At 43.1% G+C, this 19322-nt stretch overlaps 1 protein-coding gene across 3 annotated transcripts in view; it reads right to left on the bottom strand.

Moving 5' to 3' along the window:
- The window catches only part of PRKCG (protein kinase C gamma), an 86498-nt gene that overhangs the window by 7642 nt on the left and 59534 nt on the right, over nt 1-19322 (bottom strand). For all 3 annotated transcript variants that reach the window (XM_072976753.2, XM_072976752.2, XM_020792782.3), the window contains 9 exons: nt 14181-14263; nt 10920-11031; nt 7005-7136; nt 4378-4534; nt 4136-4270; nt 3025-3112; nt 2673-2702; nt 1438-1575; nt 153-326 (listed from right to left, as the gene is read on the bottom strand). In XM_072976753.2, coding sequence (XP_072832854.1) covers nt 153-326; nt 1438-1575; nt 2673-2702; nt 3025-3112; nt 4136-4270; nt 4378-4534; nt 7005-7136; nt 10920-10932 — 867 coding nt within the window. In that variant the 5' untranslated portion in view covers nt 10933-11031; nt 14181-14263. The remainder of the gene's footprint in view (nt 1-152; nt 327-1437; nt 1576-2672; nt 2703-3024; nt 3113-4135; nt 4271-4377; nt 4535-7004; nt 7137-10919; nt 11032-14180; nt 14264-19322) is intronic.

Genomic DNA, 19322 nt, shown 5'->3' on the forward strand with positions numbered 1-19322 from the left:
CTCTCTTTGTTTGCTTTGCAACTATTGTTTTCCTTCGCGTGCACATTTATGAGGATACAATGCATTTATTTAGTCCATCAATTAGCAAACCATCATACAAATATATGGCTAAAGATTTCCTTCATCAAGTGACTCAGCCAGACAAAAATTACCGCAGTTTGGAAAGTGGAATGCAGCTGGGTTAGGAAATGTGGGCGCTCCCCCATGGCCAAGACCCGTTTTTCCACCATGGTGCATTCCACATCATCATCCTGGATGATCACATCCTTCTTCAGGATCTTGATGGCAAAGAGCTCATCAGTTCCACGGCGCTCTGCAAGCATGACCTGGGGGGGGGGGGGAGAGAGAAAATTACAAAGCCTTGGCTCTTTGCACTGAAGACCCTAACTCCTCTGCTGTTCTTACAACCCATGAGATGAGGTGTGGACAACCTAATATCACAGGGCTGCATGTCTCTCCCGCCCTGACTTCATGCTGCCCATAGCATAATTTCAAAAGTCTTTTCTGCAAGTTATTAATTCCAGTCGCTTCAAGATCTATCTGTCCCTGATCCCGGAGTCTGCTAGAGCAGTGGTTCCCCAACCTTGGGCCTCCAGATGTTCTTGGACTTCAACTCCCAGAAATCCTGGCCAGCAGAGTGGTGCTGAAGGCTTCTGGGAGTTGTAGTCCAAGAACATCTGGAGGCCCAAGGTTGGGACCACTGTGGAAGAGGAGGTGGATAGGTAGGGAGTTCTTCGGGTGGTGAGTGCTTTGCTGTGCCACATCTGAGTGCTGCTGAGTGGAGGGCCAGACCCCCCCCAAAGTTTCTCCCAGCCGTTTGGGCCATGGGTTGCAAGCTATGCATCGGGGTAGCTTCCGGGTGATGTTAGTGCTACGCTACTTCTTGCCCTGACACTCACCCCCTTCGCTTCCTCTGATATCCCCCATTTGCTTTCATCAGATCTAACTGTAATTTGTAGAGCAGGGAAGAACCATGGTGTCACATTCCCTACACACATACCTACAGTTTTGGATACAGGCAGGTGAGTCGTTTTTTAAAAGAAAAAGAAGAAGAAGTAAATTCAGAGAAGGAAGCAGCAAAAAATAAGCCAATGGGTTTAGGAAGGACAAAGAGCTGTGGGAACCCATGGAGAAACCTATGTTACGTAAGAGGAACACTTTCAAGATATCAAGGGGTGTGTGCGTCTCCTTAAAATCAATGCTTAACGGGGAACTTAAAGGAGTACAAATGTCCCATTTGGAGGAGCCATGAATTGTGGGATGGTGCAAGTGCTGCAGGTAACCTTACCAAAGGCTTCAAAGAAAACAGATATATTTTTTCTTACACACCACAACATCCAGTGGGATTACACCCAGAAGCATATAAAATGCTGCCACAGCTGTGTTTGCAACCCAACCCTTCCTTCTAAACGCTCAGTTGTCTAAAAGCAAGCCCACCTTGCCAAAACTGCCTTTGCCCAGCACCATGAGAAAGTTGAAGTCAGAGATGTGGAAGCGGTTGACGCCGAAGAATCCACCCCGCTTGGTGTCCGTGGGGCTCGGGGATGGTGACGAAATGGGGCCGTGGCGAACCTTCTGCAGGGCACAAGCGGAGGGAAGGGAGGAAGACACAGGCAGAGAGGGAGGTGAGGCACCCTGGTGACTCAAGGAAAGGGGACCAAGAACTGATACTACCACTTCAGTAACATCTGTGCCCAGGAAGGAAAACATATCCCAGATGTTCACCCTTTCCTTGATTTTGTTAAAAGGAACCCTAGTCAAACATTCCCAGGAGTTTGATAACAGTTTGAAGAAATGGAGCACTAGCCGTTTAAAATACACTTGAAACAAGAGTTGTGTGGACCCTCTGGGAAAGCAGGGGCAGAGTGGCGCACAATAAGCAGGTGAAGTGCCGTGCCTCAGCGGCTCATGCTCATACTGGGCATGCAGAAAGTCCCAGTTCCAGTTAAGCCTTCCCGTTATCAAGATCTGAGGGCTGGGGAAAACCTCTGAGAATTGCTTCAAGTCTACATGAACAACACGGAACGAAATGGAGAAACGCGGCCTAAGTCAACGTGAGCTGGGGAGCTGTCCCAAATTGGGAGGGGAAAAAATCAAACCACCAAAAAAATAATAATAATACACCCCTCCAAGCTGGTCTTGTGTCATCAGTCACAGGGACTCAGGCTTTCCTTTTCTAACCATAGGCACATACTACCCAGGGCCCACCTTGCCCAAGAGAGGAAGAGATCTGTCCCAGACAGAAAAAAGAAAGCCCTTCTTCTCCATGGAAGGCCAAATTGGCTCATAGGATTCAATCTATAGCTGTGAGTGAGCACAAAGAGGGTGGGTGGGTGTATCCATGGCTGTTCCCTAAGAACAGAACCTTCAACATGTCGTGAAGTGTTCCTCCCGGCCCACCACAAGGCAGAGAAAAACAAGAAACTGTTGTCACCCTTTGGCTGAGAGCAGCCCAGTCTTGCTGGCTGGACACTCTTGGGGTAGACAGACCTCTTGCTTGACTGAGGGTGGTGTCCCCACCCTTCACCACAAGTTGTTTCTTTCCCCCTATATTATGACAGAAATCAGCCCTCAAATTGATTGTTATTCTTATGGCCAGCCAAAAGTAGTGTCCTCCATCCCATCTCAATGCCTTGAGAGAAAGCTGGAAGAAACAGAAGGAATTGTGATACCTCATAGAGCTCCAAAGGAAAGTTGCAAGCCTGGAAGAGAAAAAAAAATACCAGGACTTATGCAGATGGCAAAACAAGCTCTCTCCCAACCCTTATCCTAGCTGGAAATAACCATTTCAGGCTAAATACCAAATGTACCGAGCCAGACCACCACCCGCTCACCCTCCCACCGGATCCTAAAAGTTAAAAGTAATCCACCACTATTCCCTCCAGCACTGCTCCTTTCTTGACAGCAGCACCCCCAGCAGCAAAGTTGTGTGGTCTTTGTGGTTAGGCTGGACACAACACAACGCAGTGAGGAAACTGGGAGGGAAATGTCAATTCAAGCACTGCAAGGGAGCCATGAGGTTACCTCAAATTTCTGCAGCAGCCCACAGTTTTCTGCATCAGCCACAGGGACACTATAATACTCGCCCTCTTCCTGATTGAGCAATTTGTACCTGGGACAGCAACGCAGACAGGGACACCAGGCAGGGAAGAAGAAGAGAAGTGGACGGGTGAGAGGAGGGAGTGATGGAGAGATGGATGGTGGAGAGGACGATAGAAGTGGGTGGGAATTGGAGAGTACAGCAAAAGGGGTGAAAATCATCATGAGAGAGATGTTGATGGGTAAGATAGGATAGGATAAGATAAGACAAGATAAATATAGACAGATTAGATAGATGAACAGAGAGAGAGAGAAAAGAGAAAGATGACAGATAAAATAGATAAAAGATCAGGTAAGTAGGCGAGTGAGTAGATTAGAATGATAAACAGGCAGTTTGGATCAACAGATTAGATAGATAGATAGATAGATAGATAGATAGATAGATAGATAGATAGATAGATAGATAGATAGATAGATAGATAGATAGATAGATAGATAGATAGATAGATAGATAGATAGATAGATAGATAGATAGATGATAGATAGATGATAGATAGATGATAGATAGATAGATGATAGATAGATAGATAGATAGATAGATAGATAGATAGATAGATAGATAGATAGATAGATAGATAGATAGATAGATAGATAGATAGATAGATAGATAGATAGATAGATAGATAGGGAGGGAGGGAGGGAGGGAGGGAGGGAGGGAGGGAGGAGGAAGGAAGGAAGGAAGGAAGGAAGGAAGGAAGGAAGGAAGGAAGGAAGGAAGGAAGGAAGGAAGGAAGGAAGGAAGGAAGGAAGGAAGGAAGGAAGGAAGGAAGGAAGGAAGGAAGGAAGAAAGAAAGAAAGAAAGAAAGAAAGAAAGAAAGAAAGAAAGAAAGAAAGAAAGAAAGAAAGAAAGAAAGAAAGAAAGAAAGAAAGAAAGAAAGAAAGAAAGAAAGAAATGGAGCCATCCAGGCAAACAGATAAAACCCCAAAAAGACACCAAGACGCAAGGGAAAGAGAGAGTAAATGAGCAACTGGTGGTCCAATAAATTGCCCATTATTCTCTTCCATCTGTATTTCTGCTCCCTAGGTTTCACCTTACCAGCCATCCACAGGGCCTTTGAAAAGCTCGGAGACCCCAAAGGACATGGCTCCCATGAAATCGTTGCGGGTGGTCCGGTCCCAGTCCCATACCTCAATGGAGAGACGCCGCTCCATGTCACCTGGCTGTAGGTTGCTGGTCCAGGTATAAAGGACAGATTAGGATTAAAATGCAAATGCCAGAAAACTCCCCAAAGATTTTCACACCCAGCCTCTTCATTAAACACACATTCAAGAACTTACAAAATGAAGCTTTCATTCCACACTGGATTGAGGGTGGACCGAACTGTCCGGGTCTTTTGCTTTGTTACATTCTTGGGGTCAGGGATCAGCTTGAGTTTCACATAGGGATCCGAGAGACCATTGGGATCCATAGGGATCAAGTTAAGTGCCTCACCAACTGATAATGAAAAAGAGGGAGGGAGAGAGTGGGAGACACTGTTAGCATCCAGCAGAGTTAGTATCAGAGGAGAGAGCATGAGTGGGCAGGAGACAGACCTCCTGCCTGCCTAAATGGGTTGAGGGAGAAGGTGCTCCTGGCTTATGTCCCGGGCAACTTGTCATGGGCCACAAAAGTGGCTATGGCAGCAACTGCTACCACCCTCATATGTGGGAAACGTAAGGGAGCTAGTAGAAGAGTAGGTGAGGAAAATCCCTTTTGTCAAGAAAACTGCTGCTTTTTTCTTGCCACCTACATGTTGGGTTCGAGAACAACAGAGAAAGGGTGAGAAAACATGCCAGGGAAGGTGTGAAAAAACAGAGGCGGGGGATGTCAAGTTCTGCAGCTCATAATAGAACCCAGGCGTCCTGGCTCCCGGCCTCCACTAACTCAATCAATCCCACTCTTCAACCCCAGCCAGATCCCAGCCTCCTGTTCTCTTGTTATTTGTTCACTGACTCAATTTCACAAGATTTCCTTCCCTCCTCAATGGAGACCAAGTGAGCCTCTGAGGCCTGGGCCCCACCATCGGGGGGGGGGGGGGAGAGCTGATTTCCAATAATACTGAAAGAAAAGAAGAAGAATGGGTTGGATCCAGATTTCAAAATAATTGCAGTAGACACAAGAAAATCGTAAGTTCATAATAAATAACTCAGGGGGCTCCTGCATTGGTCAGTTAACTCTGCAGTTTGCATCAAATCAAATTAAAAACCATCAACTACACAATGCTTAACAGGGAAGCCCAGAGGAGAATTGTCTTTTTTAAAAAAGTTCATCTGGAAAGCGTGGTTTAATTTTGCTCTGCTATGGCGTCGCTTATTTCATTGCTATCTGCCCTGTGGGATCGCCTGATCAAAATACAAAGAGGCACTCATGAGGATGTGAGTTCCCCTCAACTGAGTGTCTTTTGTCTCCAAACAATTTTCGTTTTCCTTTAAAAAGCTTCATTTATTTTTTATTTAAAATATTTTTACCCCACCTTTCTCCTTCAAAGGATCCAAGGTGGCTTACAAATGTGTACAAATGTGTACAAGGTGATCCTAAGTGTACAAATATTTTTTAAAAATTAAACAAGGATCATCTTAAAATTGCAAATTAAATCAACACTAAAAACACATTTAAAAGGAACAGAGCACAAAACTCCTCTCAGATCGCTAGTCACTAAGAAAAAGCCTGTCTGAAGAGAAAGGTCTTCATCTACTTGCAGAAGGACAGCAAAGATGGGGCCAGTCTGGTTTCCCATGGGAAGGAATTCCAGAGTCTGGGAGCAGCAACAGAGGAGGTCCTCTCCCATGTCCCCATCAAATGCATCTGCTGTAAAGTCAGCACTGAAACAAATTATCACTATGTCACTTGGGAGGGGGGAAAAAAAATCTTAAAGTGGAAATTACCAGTTAGCACCTTGTCAGATGAATGGTGCCAGCGGTTAGCCCACAACTAGAGTGAAAAGAAACTTGTTTCTGTCTTTCATGAGAAATGTGTTGTAGTCGTTCATAAGGACTGCAGTAAATCCACCCACAATAAAAACAGGAGGGACCTTGATATTACTGCTGTGCATATTTAACCACCGACAGACAGAAAATAGGGCAATCCTGTTTTTTGCCATTCTGAATTCCCATTGTATTCAATGAAACTTATTCATGAGGAAATGTGTACTGAATTGCAGCCTATAAGAACAGGGTGGGAAACCTATAGTCTTTCAGATGCTGCTGGAGACCAATTCCCATCTTCCTTGCAAATTGGTCCTGCTGGGTGGGACTGATGGGGAGTTTTATTCTCAAGACATCAGATTGGGATGGGGGCAAGTTCCCCACCCTTGATATGGACACTTGTGCTCTATTACATAACGACAAAATCAGTCTTTTCATTCAGGGTTTTGTTTAAATCCCAGCTGAAAAAAATGACTGTGTTAACCTGACCTGGCATTATCCCCATTTCATGTATCATCATCATCTTAGAACTGAAGAGCTGTAAGTGACCCTATGGATCATTGAGTCCAGCCCCTGTCAAGGAGGCCCAGTAGAGAATCAAATTCCCAACCTCTGGCTCCACATTCAGAGACATAAACTGTTAAGCTAACCAGCAATTCTGTATGTTGGATCTTAACATGAAAGACAGCGAACACCAGCATAAAAGCAACAGAAGAGCTCCCCTCTTAGCTGTCAGAGGGCCTAGGCAAAGGAAACCATCATAATTTGCTAGCTACAAGGAATAAGAAGTGAAGCCAGACTATTTTGTTTTTTTCTGGAGAGAGCATCCTGGAGCTGTGGGGCCACCACAGAGAAGGCCCTGCTCTTGGTTACCTTCCACCTAAACTCTCACAATGTTTCCACTAAAAGATGGTAGCAAATGAGCAGCCGGCAGTAGAAGCAGAGAGCCACATTCCTATTACTTCCTCCCCTCCCACTCCCATGGACACAAATTCCCTTACCGGTCACACGGATTTCATCACTTCCAAATGTCTCTATTTGGAGTTTCAGACGTCCCCGGCGTTCTGTGTGGTCCACACCACACAAACTGGGCACACAATGGACGCAGCGCTTGTGCACATTCATCTCACAACCTGCAGGGGTGACAACTGTTATCTAGGACCAGGTAACTCTACATAGCAGCATTGTTCTGTATTAAGTCTACAACATTTACTCTATTAATTGGTTGAATTTAAAATTTTTATAAAAACTGTCATTTTCTAAAACTATGCCTTCCAAATAATCAGGAAGGGTTTTCCCCCTAAATTTATTATTTTTGTACAATAAGAGGTTATCACATTCTACATTCAAAGAAGCACTATTACTCTGCTGCCTTGTTGTTGTTACATGCTGTCAAGTCATCTCCAACCCTATGAAAGCTCTCCAAAATGTTCTGTATGCAACAGCCCTGCTCAGCTCTTGCAGACTGAAGCCTGTGGCTTTCTTTACGGACTCAATCCATCTTATATTCAGTCTTCATGTATTTCTGCTGCCTTTTACCTTTCCCAGCATTACTGTATTGTCTTTTCCAGAGGATCTTGTCTTCTCATGAAGTACTTAAAGTAGGACAGCCTGTTTCATATTTTTTCCTCCAGAGATAGCTCAGACTTAATTTGATCTAGCACCCATTTGTTTGTCTTTCTGGCAGTCCAGGGTATCCGCAAAGCTCTCCTCCAGCACCACATTCAAATGAATCCATTTTTATCCTGTCAGCTTTCTTTATTGGCCAGGTTTCACACCCATACATGGTGATCAAGAATACAATAGAGTGTATGGTCTTGTTTTCCAATGACACATTCTTACACGGCTAGAATTGTTATTTGTAAACTTGCATGCTGCCTGTAATTTGTTTGACTAGATGGCAGTTGTTTATTACCGTTGAGCTGTTCAGTTGGGTTGTAGATGGGAAATCCTACTTTCTACTGTTTTGCCACGTTTACAAAAAGTTTCCAGAAAGCGGAAATAGCCTAAGAAGGAGAGGGCAGAACCAAAAGCTTTATCCTCAACCCTGTTCAGTTATTTAGGCTCTTGTGGTGACGCTACTTGGAAACAGGAGTTGTCTCCTCTTCAGACTGCGCTGTTTTTGTGATTAAGGAAACAATGGCAAGGTGGAGCTAGAGTGCTCCTATCATAATTTGCTGGTTCCATATACAAAAGAAACACATGAAACATTGGGTTTTTAAAATTAATTTTTGCTTGGGCACTGAGCATTCAAAAGCAGGCATCTTCTGCCTGCAGCCCCCAACGTCGTTGTCTATTCTAACTGTAGGATTTTACCAACTCATGATGCTGTGGATATGAGACACAACTCATTTTAACTGAATTGAGGCCATGCTGCATAATATATCCACAGCTTTCTCAATCTGCTTCATAAGACTAATTGACATTTATGGAGCATGTCTCCTTAGAGCTCAGAAAATTGCACACATACCATCTCAGCCCCTGGTGCGCAACAGACAAGTAGGAAAACCTAGTACATTTTTTTCCAAGTCATGGTCCTCCAGATGTGCTTGACTACAACTCCCATCACTCACAATCACCACAGCTGTTCACTGTATGGGTTCAGGGCAATGGGTGTGGTAGTGCACTATCTCTGGAGAGTAGTCTGGGGAAGTCCACTTTAGTACTGCTATTGCTCCCACACTGTTATAGCAACAGTGGCTTACCTAAGTCTAGCAAGTACATTCATTTGAAATTTGAGCAGAGTTTAAATACTAAAATAAAGGAATTAGAGCTAACTGGATGGCACAGGACAACAGCAGCAATGTTAAATTACTTACTTTCCCATCACACAGGAGGAAAGGCAGCAATGTGTTTAGAGTTTTGAAAGTAAGGGTTTAAAGACAACACAAACACATTTTGTATCTGTGAAATCATTATCAGGGATAAAAAAGCAGCCATACACCACTCCGTAAGAACTAGCTCTGTGCAAGGGATCCATAACTTTGGCACTTTAGATGTGGCTAAAGCAGAACCAGCAGAAGACTTAGCCAGCAAATCCCCAAACATCAGGTTTCTGGAATCTAGGGGCCAACAACACCTCAGGTGGGAAACATTGATTTACCAGAACACACGGCTCTTTGGGCACTTTCAAGTACACTTTTTAAAAGCTGAAAACTAAGCTCTGCCTAAAAGTATAAGCTTTTAACCAAAGGCTCTTCATTTTCCCCCTAGCCTTAAATTGCCCCGAAGGCTAGGCAGATGATAGCAACTAAAGATGCAATCAGATGGGCATTTAGCTCTCTGTTTGGTCCACTGCAGGAATGGATTGGTTCACCCCTTTTTATGAAGATCACATGACACAACCTCTGGAGGAACCAAATCGTACTCAGAACATCCCTACTTGCACCATTTTGAGTTCTGTTTTTACTTTTTTGGTGTAGGCTCACTCTGGTTTAATCTGTTTCCAGCACGTGTGATCCCTGGGAATGGATCAAAAGCAAGCCTTCTGGCTGTCAAGATTTCTTCCAGCTTATCAATTTATTTATTATTTATTAATTTGTTTATTACATTTGTATCCCGCCCATCTAGTAACATAGCACTACTCTGGGTGGCTATAATTAAGCGAAATCAGTTAAAAGAACACCTAGGCAATGGCAAAAAAAAGAGCTCAAATTAAAACATGGGCTCTCTTATCTGGCCTATAAGGCCACCTAGAGTGGCCTTATAGGCCAGATGGGCGGGGTATAAATCAAATAAATAAATAAAATATTTCCAGAACATTCAGTGAGAATGTTACAGGTAGAGGATGTTGCCAAAGCTCTCTTTGAAAATCTCAGTCTTCACATGTTTCCTGAAGGACAGAAGGAGGGGAGCCTGGGAGACATAATTAGACAATGTGCTCTAGTCTATAGCATTGCAGCTGCCACCGAAAAATCCCAGTTCAAAGCTATGGTTTTTCCAGTACTGATGTATGGAAGTAAGAGGGCTGACCACCAAAGAATTGATGCTTTTGAACTGTGGTGCTGGAGGAGGCTCTTGAGAGTCCCCTGGACTGCAAGGAGAACAAACCTTTCCATTTTGAAGGAAATCAACCCTGAGTGCTCACTGGAAGGACAGATCCTGAAGCTGAGGCTGCAATACTTTGGCCATCTCATGAGAAGAGAAGACTCCCTTGAAAAGACCCTGATGTTGGGAAAGTGTGAAGGCAAGAGGAGAAGGGGACGACAGAGGATGAGATGGTTGGACAGTGTCATCGAAGCGACCAACATAAATTTGACCAAACTCTGGGTGGCAGTGGAAGACAGGAGGGCCTGACATGCTCTGGTCCATGGGGTCACGAAGAGTCGGACATGACTTAATGACTAAACAACAAAAGCCATGAAGCCTGGGTAGATCAGGTGGCCCAGGTAGACAATATTAAGTCATTTCCAATATTGTGAAGTGGCTTAATAAGCTGGAGTTTCCGATATCATGAAGTGACTTAATAAGAGAGCCTCTTCAGGATATTGGCAATATGAACACTTCGCCTACCCCTCCCTGGAATTAATTAATTAACAATGATAATCCAGTGACTGAAATCCAGTAGTAAGTTGCAGCTAGAGTAGGCCCTCAGTGGGGATTTGGTGAGTCAGCAACTATGTAAGTTCCATTAATTCAATGGGCCTACTTTAATTGCAGCTTACTACTAGATACCAGTTACGTTAATTAATTAAACATCAACAGCAATAACTTCATATCCCCACTTCAAACGTTTAACACCAACAAATTAATTTTTAAGCCTAATATTCAAAGCTGTGAATATGAGCAGGCAATATCCTGTTAAGACTATGAGCCGCTACAACCTAAATAAGGCTTTATAAGCCGAGGCTTTTTGTTCTGGAAAGAGAGCCAATTACCACAGTCATTCTTTATGGTACCACAGCATCCTTACTCACAGGTGCATTTCATCCCCTGGTGAACCAGGCCATAGAGGAGCGAGCCACAGTGATCACAGAAGGTCGGGCTACTATAGCTATGGATTTTGAACTTATGCTTGTTCCGGGGATCCTGTAAAAGAGGAAAACCCACAGACATACCGTACATCATCAGCAAAGAGGGAACCTTGCATATGACATTCTAACGACCAGCCACCATATGGAACTTTCCATTCCAAGAATTATAATTTTATTAGAGGAACCTTAAGCCCAACCAAGAAAGTATATTCAGTTCATGCTTTGAAGCAGAGCTGCTTTAAGAGGGAAAAAATCTGTTTGCTTCTTTTAATCTAATGCAATCCACATTTGGGAGTCTGGCCGTTTTTTGTAATTGGTCCACTGGGAAACAGTTGGATTTTATTTGCATGTCTGATATTTTAGGCACATCGCTTTGAATGCTTGGTAAGCAGGGAAGAACCACACTGTAATATGAAGAGGGAATATATGTTTGCCTGTCACCTCGCCCTTAGAAACTCTGTCCTGCATTTTAGACACTAGGTGTCAGAATGCTCCACTGTTAAGTGCCGTGTGAAAACCAATGTATGGTTCTGAGTCCAAATCCCCCATTGATCTACAGGTATGAATGATGTTCTCATGAGTGTGTTCAAGGTGTGTAAACAACTTTGAGTATTTGTGAAAAGAAGGGGCATAGGTTATACTCTCAAATTGCCAAAAATGGCTTTCATATAGGGATTTTCTTTTAAAGATTCCCTTTTTATTTAGAAGATTATTTTATCAGGGGTGGGGAGTTTTTTGGTATTAGTTTTTCAAATAGCCATAACCTCTGCCTTAATGTGAATATTCAGCTTTATGGTGTGCTTCTGCTGCAACTGTCTGTCGTTTCAGACTTGTGGCTATTATATATTTCATTCTGTATATATTCCAGAGAATGAATGTGCACGCTACCAGGCTCGAACAGCCTAAGCTGCTTTATACAGAGCCAGCATATGAGGTTATTAATTTCTTGGACTAAAACCCCCACACTTCCCTAGCCAGTATGGGAACTGCATTCTCACAACTTCAGGAGGGTCTCGTCCTACTCTCCATCCCTGCCTGTCTAAACAGATGGGGATCAAGTTATCTCGCCATCAGCACCTGCCCACCATCTTATATGAGTGATTTGCCCTTCTTTTAAAACAATTCATTTGGGAGCAGGGCAGAGAGAGCCTTTTTGCTCACAGGAATTAGTGCTGGTGGAGATATATCAGTCTCTACTGTGGCACGCCTTTAAACGGACACTAAAAAGTTGACTATATGATTGCCAGGATGTTCTCTAAATTGTGTGGTTTTAGAGCTGAAATTATTTATTGTATCTTATTGTTTTCACTGGGCAATATATTACCTGCTTTACTGTTAACTGTTGCGTCACTAGTTATTAATGACATTGTCATGATATTTAATGACTTTAAAATTTATTTTATATTGTTGAACAGTAGATTAGAATTCTAGGAATCATACAAATATTTTAAATAAGGTGATTGTAGTAGTAGTAATTAATACTAATACTAATACTAATACTACTAATATTACTACTACTATTACACTATTACTACTATTACTGCTGCTGCTGCTGCTACTACTAATAATAATAATACTAATACTACTAATAATACTAATACTAATACTAATACTAATACTACTACTACTACTAATAATAATACTAATACTAATACTAATACTAATACTACTACTACTACTACTACTACTACTACTACTACTACTACTACTAATAATAATAATAATAATAATAATAATAATAATAATAATAATAATAATAATAATAATAATAATAATAATAATAATAATAATAATAATAATAATAATAATAATAATAATAATAATAGGACGAGCTCTACAGAATTTCAGGCAGAATTCATTCCCAGTACAGTATTTGTTACTGAATAATTGCATGCCCTCAAGTCTTTTGGCAACCGTTTTGAGGGTCTTCCAGATAGAGAATACGCAAAAGGGGTTTACCATCCCCTTCTTGTGAGGGTTCCCTGGGACTGTGCAGCTTGCCCAAGGCCACATAGGCTGGCTCTACCTGCAGGAGGCACAGTGGGGAATTGAACCCCCAACCTAAACCTCTGAGTATCCAACCAGCATTTGTTATCAGCCATATCAAACAAGATGTCTTTTTAAAAAGTCTACAGTGTGTGGCATGCATCTTTAAAAAAAAGAAGAACATAAACAGAAGCTATGTGGGACTAAAACTAGCTCATAATGTGTTTGAGGTGGATGTTAACTCTTCTTCTCCCTCCTTCCAAAAAAAAGACAGTAGCACAAAAACATCAACATTAGGGCACAGAAACATGAAATGTCTTGAGCAAACCAATAAAACAGAGAAAAGCATAGGGGAGCAATCTCTCCTCCCCACCCCCGGATCCTAGGCATCCAAGGTAGTGGGGTTGGTGGCTGCCTTCATACACAGATACATATCTCCCCAATACACAAACCCTGGTCAAGACCACTAAACGGAGGAACAAGAGAAACCCTGACTGGGATCAATGGGGCTGAAGGGAGATTAAATCTAGCCATTTTGAGCAGGATCACTGGGGCAGGAAAGAGTTTTACCTTGTCCCCTCCTCCACACCCAACAATGTTGCAGGATCCCTGGCTCTCTGGCAGGAGAGCGCTGTTAACTCCTCCCACAATTCCAAGCAACATTGCGGGTCCATCACTAAAAATCACTGTTTTTGCATGTAAGAAGATTTTGAACCTGTGCATGGGGTGCCAAGGGTTTCCCATAAAGGACACACAGGCAGCAGACTGCATAGCAGTTTGACTTGTACATCTTTCCACAGTAAGGCATATGTGGGCACATGGGTTACAAACATGGCAGCCTCTGGAGTTGTGCAATATGGGCTTCTGCCTCTGCATCTGAGACCACATGCAGAGATGGTTGGGTCAATATTTGCAACAGAAGGAGCAAAGTCAAGGAAACAAGTCCTCCTCTCTCTCTCTTTTTTTTTTTTTTTTTTTGCTCCTTTCTAGGCCAAGGACAACATAAATGGGACAGTGTCAGCTGCTTGAAAACATTGGCTTCTTCTGTCAGCTGTATAAATAGCAAAGAAACCGGGACGCTCACCTGGAGCGGCAGAGGAGAAGCCCCAAATCCTGGTTGCTTCCCAAGCCCTCCCTGTCATCCTCTGCCCATCGGAATTCCTCTTGTCTGTCTGAAAACCCAGGAGGAAAGCTGTAGGAAACGTGAATGTCACTTACATCTGTCTGGGGTCCTTTCCCAGCCCCTGGACACTCGAAAGTGACAAATTCGTGGCATCTCTTGTGGAGAACAAAGCTGCACACTGGGAAAGGGAACAGAGAAGGGGAGAAAGGTTTACGGGAGAAGAATAAGAGCAATATAAGGGGCCAGGGGAAGAGGGGAGAAATGGAGAGAAAAGTCAAGGAAAAAACAAGAAAGGGAAAATGAAATATATGATCTTTTATACCAGAGGGAACCCCATGTCTGGAGCATACACATCCCAGATCTTTTACAGTAGAAAATACAAGAACTGAAGTTATTGTTTCCACCCATAAATTTATCCAGTGCAATCCTATTCCTCCCAGCCAGCAGTAGCTCTCCTAGGTCCTGCCACAGGATCATTTTGTAAAAACTGGAGTCGAAAGGACCTGTGCTTGGAAATTTCCATGCACAGAACATGTGCTCCAGTGCTGACCTATGGCTTTCCTTCCAATGATATAACCCTGCTAAATGTACTGGTGAAAGGATCACCCCCTCAGGTTTCTGGTGCTCAGACTCACTACAGTTGATCAGAACGCCTTCCTTCCACTAAACACACCCACAAGCCTTCCCTGACATGGCTGTGGAAGTGGGAAGAGTCCACCCTTTTACCCCTTAAACCTGGATACACTATACTGAATAAAAAGCACTGGTGGCGTGGCTGTGCACACTTGTGACTAATATATTATTACATCTGCAGTTTGAAGAAGAACACTCAAATGCAGACTTGTTCATAAAGGAAGATCAATTGGTCACAAGCCTAGTTTGTGAGGGATATCTCATCATCAAAGACTAGGCTGGGCTGAAAGACTAACGTTTGGTATCGCATGAGCTGCTACCAGGCAGACAGCAATGGTTTATGTTTTGCAAGGCATACCAAGAAGGCTCCAGTCTCTGGACTGCCTTAGTCCGACAGGTGAAACTCCAGGAGAAGAGCCAAACCTCCAGCAAGCAGCTTTTAGAAAACTACTAGGGAATAAGAGCCAACCACGCAAGATGTGAATTCTTAAAGGCCCTGTGTGTATATTTGTCTTCATGTTCGTGCCTGCACAGAAAGTTGTTTCGAGGATTAGCAAATGTCTCTTACAAATATGTGTCAACTGATCTAGAGTGTATACCCTCCCAGGGGCATGTCATTAAACTCAAGCATCTGGAACATGCAGTGTGGGATTTTGGGGCTGGGTGGGTGTGCGTAGTGGGGATAGGAAGGGAGGGAAGCTGGTTGTTCATTTGTGAGTGCAGGTGCCGAGTGGGGGGGGTGACTTTGCTCTCCCCTCCCTTCCCCTCACACTCCCTCTCCTGCCTTCTGTATCTCTAGGCCCGAGATTTGGAAGATGGATCTCCATGGCAACAGGCGGGGGGGGGACAAATCCACAAGTACCCAGCTTGACGGGGGAGGGGGATCGGACCAGAGTCAGAGGAAGGGGGCAGGGAAGCCTTTTCGCTAAAGCCCACGCAAAGAAAACAAACAAAACAGAAAGTCCTGGCTTTCCGCCTCTCATTCTAATCTAGACCTTTCCACCCCCTTTTCTAGATCACCTGAGCCTTTTCTATGGTGCATTTTATGCCATAAAGTACAACCTGCTAGACCTCCCTCTTTATTTCTCATCTCCACCCATCCCCACCCTGCTACCAAAGAAGGGTGTTGTTCAATGTTTCCCTGTGTGTAACTAGGCAAATTTTAACAGGCATTTGATCTAGCAAGCAATTGTGTTCCTCCCCAAAGCTTCAACTGCTATTTCCTATCAGTGTTTAACATGCCAGGATACAATCTCAGTTTTGACTGCTGTTTTCCCCCTACTGAGCTGTGGTTAAACCCACAAGAACAGAGCGATTCTGTTATTTTTCCAAAAAAAAAAGCCCTTACCCTGATCCATATCTCTTGCTCAGTCACTTTTGTACAGTAAATGCCTCCAGGTTCCCATGGCAATGAGTATATATGTGTGTGTGTGTGACATGTCCTACGTATATATGGGAGATTTAACGGGGGATGCTGAAGCATACAATATAACTTGGGATGGGATGAGAGATTTGCCTAGCAGTCAGATCCATCTGAAAGCTAAAGGAAACAAGTGGAGAGTAACAGGGTAGAAGATAAAATAGTTGTAAGAAGACGGCTACTTGGGCCTTCCTGGCTGGGTTGAGTTAGTGATGCCCGGTTGGAACAGCAGAATATGACATGGAACAACAACTGATTGGCAGGTGTTGATGGAATTGGCAAGTGAGGGAGGGGTTGCTTAGCGATCTCAGTGGCAGGCTTACTGTGGTTTCTTAGCAACCAGCAGGTCTGGACACGGAGAACTGAAGACGTGTTTTCCAGAATGCAATGCAAGACAGGGGAGTGGGGAGGAGATCTTCGACCTACAAGCTGCCTGTTGATGGTGCGGGGTTTGTGTGTGTGTGCATGTGCATGCACGTGTGTGCACACTGAATGTGAGTAATGCACCATGGAAGGGAAGGAATCATAACATTTATTGGGTACAGACTGAAAATATAATTATGAAGAGCAAGGGTCTTATAGGTACCTCTCCAGGTGTCGCACACCTGCATCAACTTGCCAGCGTAAATGTTCTTTACCACAACAAGCAGCAAAGGAGATTCCACACAGGAAAAATGTGCCTCAGAAAACTGTGTCTGCGCACACATGCACGTGACCCAAGAAATATGTTTGACAAAGATCTGTTCTGCACGTGCTGCAATGCATGAGGTTAGACATGAGCGAGACAGAAAATACATGGTCTGCATACACAGAAGTGTAGCTATGTACTGTATTCGAAAGAGATGATGGGAAGAATGAAGAGGGAAGCACATACTTTGCAATGGTGAAAGAGGGAGAAGATCTGTGCACCTGCCTTTGGAATTTCCACCCGGCAAGAGTGAGAGAGTATCCTTGAAAGCTATTTCAGTGCAAGTACTGTATGTCGGACATGAATGGTCTAACTGCCAAAAACTCTAATTACAATTGGTTCCTCCCAGTACTAAATGACTAGATAGGCGGGGTATAAATACAAATAAATAAATAAATAAATAAATAAATAAATAAATAAATAAATAAATACTAACACCATTTTCTTTTCTTTTACCTTGCAAAATACTCGTAGAGTCAGGGAAGTTATAATATTTCATATAGAATTTGGGGGGGTAGGCTTAAGCCTTTTTACTATATTATGTTATATTATATTAATTTATTTAACTTTTAGCAGTTGGTCTGCTAAAAAAAAAAAAACACCTCCAAGCTGCTTCTCTCCACCACCAGCAACCCCAGTGGGATAATACCTGTATTTTTCCCTTGTACAATAAAATGAGATTGTACTGGAGAGGCAGTGTAGTGCAATGGATAGAGTGTCAGGATAAGGTCCAGGAGACCTGTCTAGAAATCCTTGCTTGGCCATGGAAAAACACTGGTGGGGAGACGCCCTGGTAAAACCACCCCTTAAATATCTCAGATACTTTAGAAACCCCATTAAATTCACCATAAATTGTTATCAACTTGACAGCATATCATATACAATAAAGAGAAGCTTGTGAATAGTTTTTTGAGCTAGAAAAATCACTGGAGAGGAAAGGATTAATTAGAACCTTTGCTCTTCTAGCCTTTCACGCTAGACTGAAGACTCCACAGTGTCACAGAAATAGTGTGATATGGAGTCATACCAAGATCTGCAAGACCTGAGTTCAAGTGTGAAATCAGGGATGTTGTTATCTAAGCCTGCTTGGTGATTAGGGGCCAGTCAGCTTTGTCTACTTCACAGGGTTGTTGTGAGGAAAGAGAGGGAATAGAGCCAGACATGCTCCCTGAATATGGGGAAAGCTAAGATAGCCTAGAGTGGTCCTGAGTTGACTAGATAGGCGGGATATAAAATAAACAAATAAATAAATAAATTTATGCGTGTGAAACAAACAAAAAAAGCATAGTGAGAGAACTAAACAGAACTTGGGTTTGTGTGCAGGTTGATCCTAAGAATTTGGGCCTGTACTTATGTTTCAGTTTCCAATCCAGAACATAGGACAAATGTATTCACAGAACAATGTATTACCATAAAAGCATCAAATTAGAAGGGATGCCCATTTCAGGAATCGTATGAGTGCAGCACTTTGATAAGAGCCATCCAGCCTTTGCTTAAAATATCTCCAAGAACAGAGAGGCCCTCACCACCTAAGACAGTTGCAACAGCTCAAACCATTATACATTTCTCCTAATATTTAGATATTATTTCCCTGCAATTTCCACTGTCAATTCAAGTCCTGTCTTCTGGAGTGATAGAGTACAAGCATGAGTTGTGAAGAAGGTTTATAGTCACAACTACCCTGTTTCCCCGAAAATAAGACCTAACCTGAAAATAAGCCCTAGTATCGTTTTTGAGGATGCTCGTAATATAAGCCCTGCCCCAAAAATGAGGCCCAGTAATGTGAAACCCCGCCCTCCACCCTTGTGCAGCAACCAGAAGATGATGACATGACAGTATTTGAATACATGTAGATTGTTGTACATGAAAAAAACAAAACTTCCCTTGAAAATAAGCCCTAATGTGTTTTTTTGGAGCAAAAATTAATTTAAGACCCTGTCTTATTTTTTGGGGAAACACGGTAGCTTTTCTTGTGAATGTACTTCAACATTTGAGCTCAAGCAGGACCTTGTTCTGGTGCCCAGACAAAACTTAGACAGGTCCCTGGTACCCTATTTACTAAATGCAAGAATCATTAAAATGCAAAAGGCTGGGATACTCAGCTCACATAATAAGGAACAAAACAAAACAGATTGTTACAATTGATCATACAAGGTGAAAACACGTGGGCAAAGGAGTGCAGTAGGAAAGAGAATGGCAACTAATTAGCTAGAAAACCTGGGACAATGGTTTGGGTGCAATACAGCAGCATCATTTATAGCTGCTGCATCCAAGGTCAACTGGATACCCAACTCCTGGCAGGAAAGTTACAAGCAGAAGATTTCCTAGTTTTACAAGACCCTGCTAAATATACAGTCCTGTGTCTCATTGACTTCTGATGCTTAGAACCTGCTCCCAGTGCCTCTAAGTGCGCAGTAGTTCTCTTCCTCAGAGATACTCCTGCCTACTAGTGTACACTCTCACACACTCCTCTTCCTGCCATCTCTGTTACATGCT

The sequence above is a fragment of the Pogona vitticeps genome, chromosome 6, assembly GCF_051106095.1.
Source record: "Pogona vitticeps strain Pit_001003342236 chromosome 6, PviZW2.1, whole genome shotgun sequence".
NCBI classification, from domain to species: domain Eukaryota; kingdom Metazoa; phylum Chordata; class Lepidosauria; order Squamata; family Agamidae; genus Pogona; species Pogona vitticeps.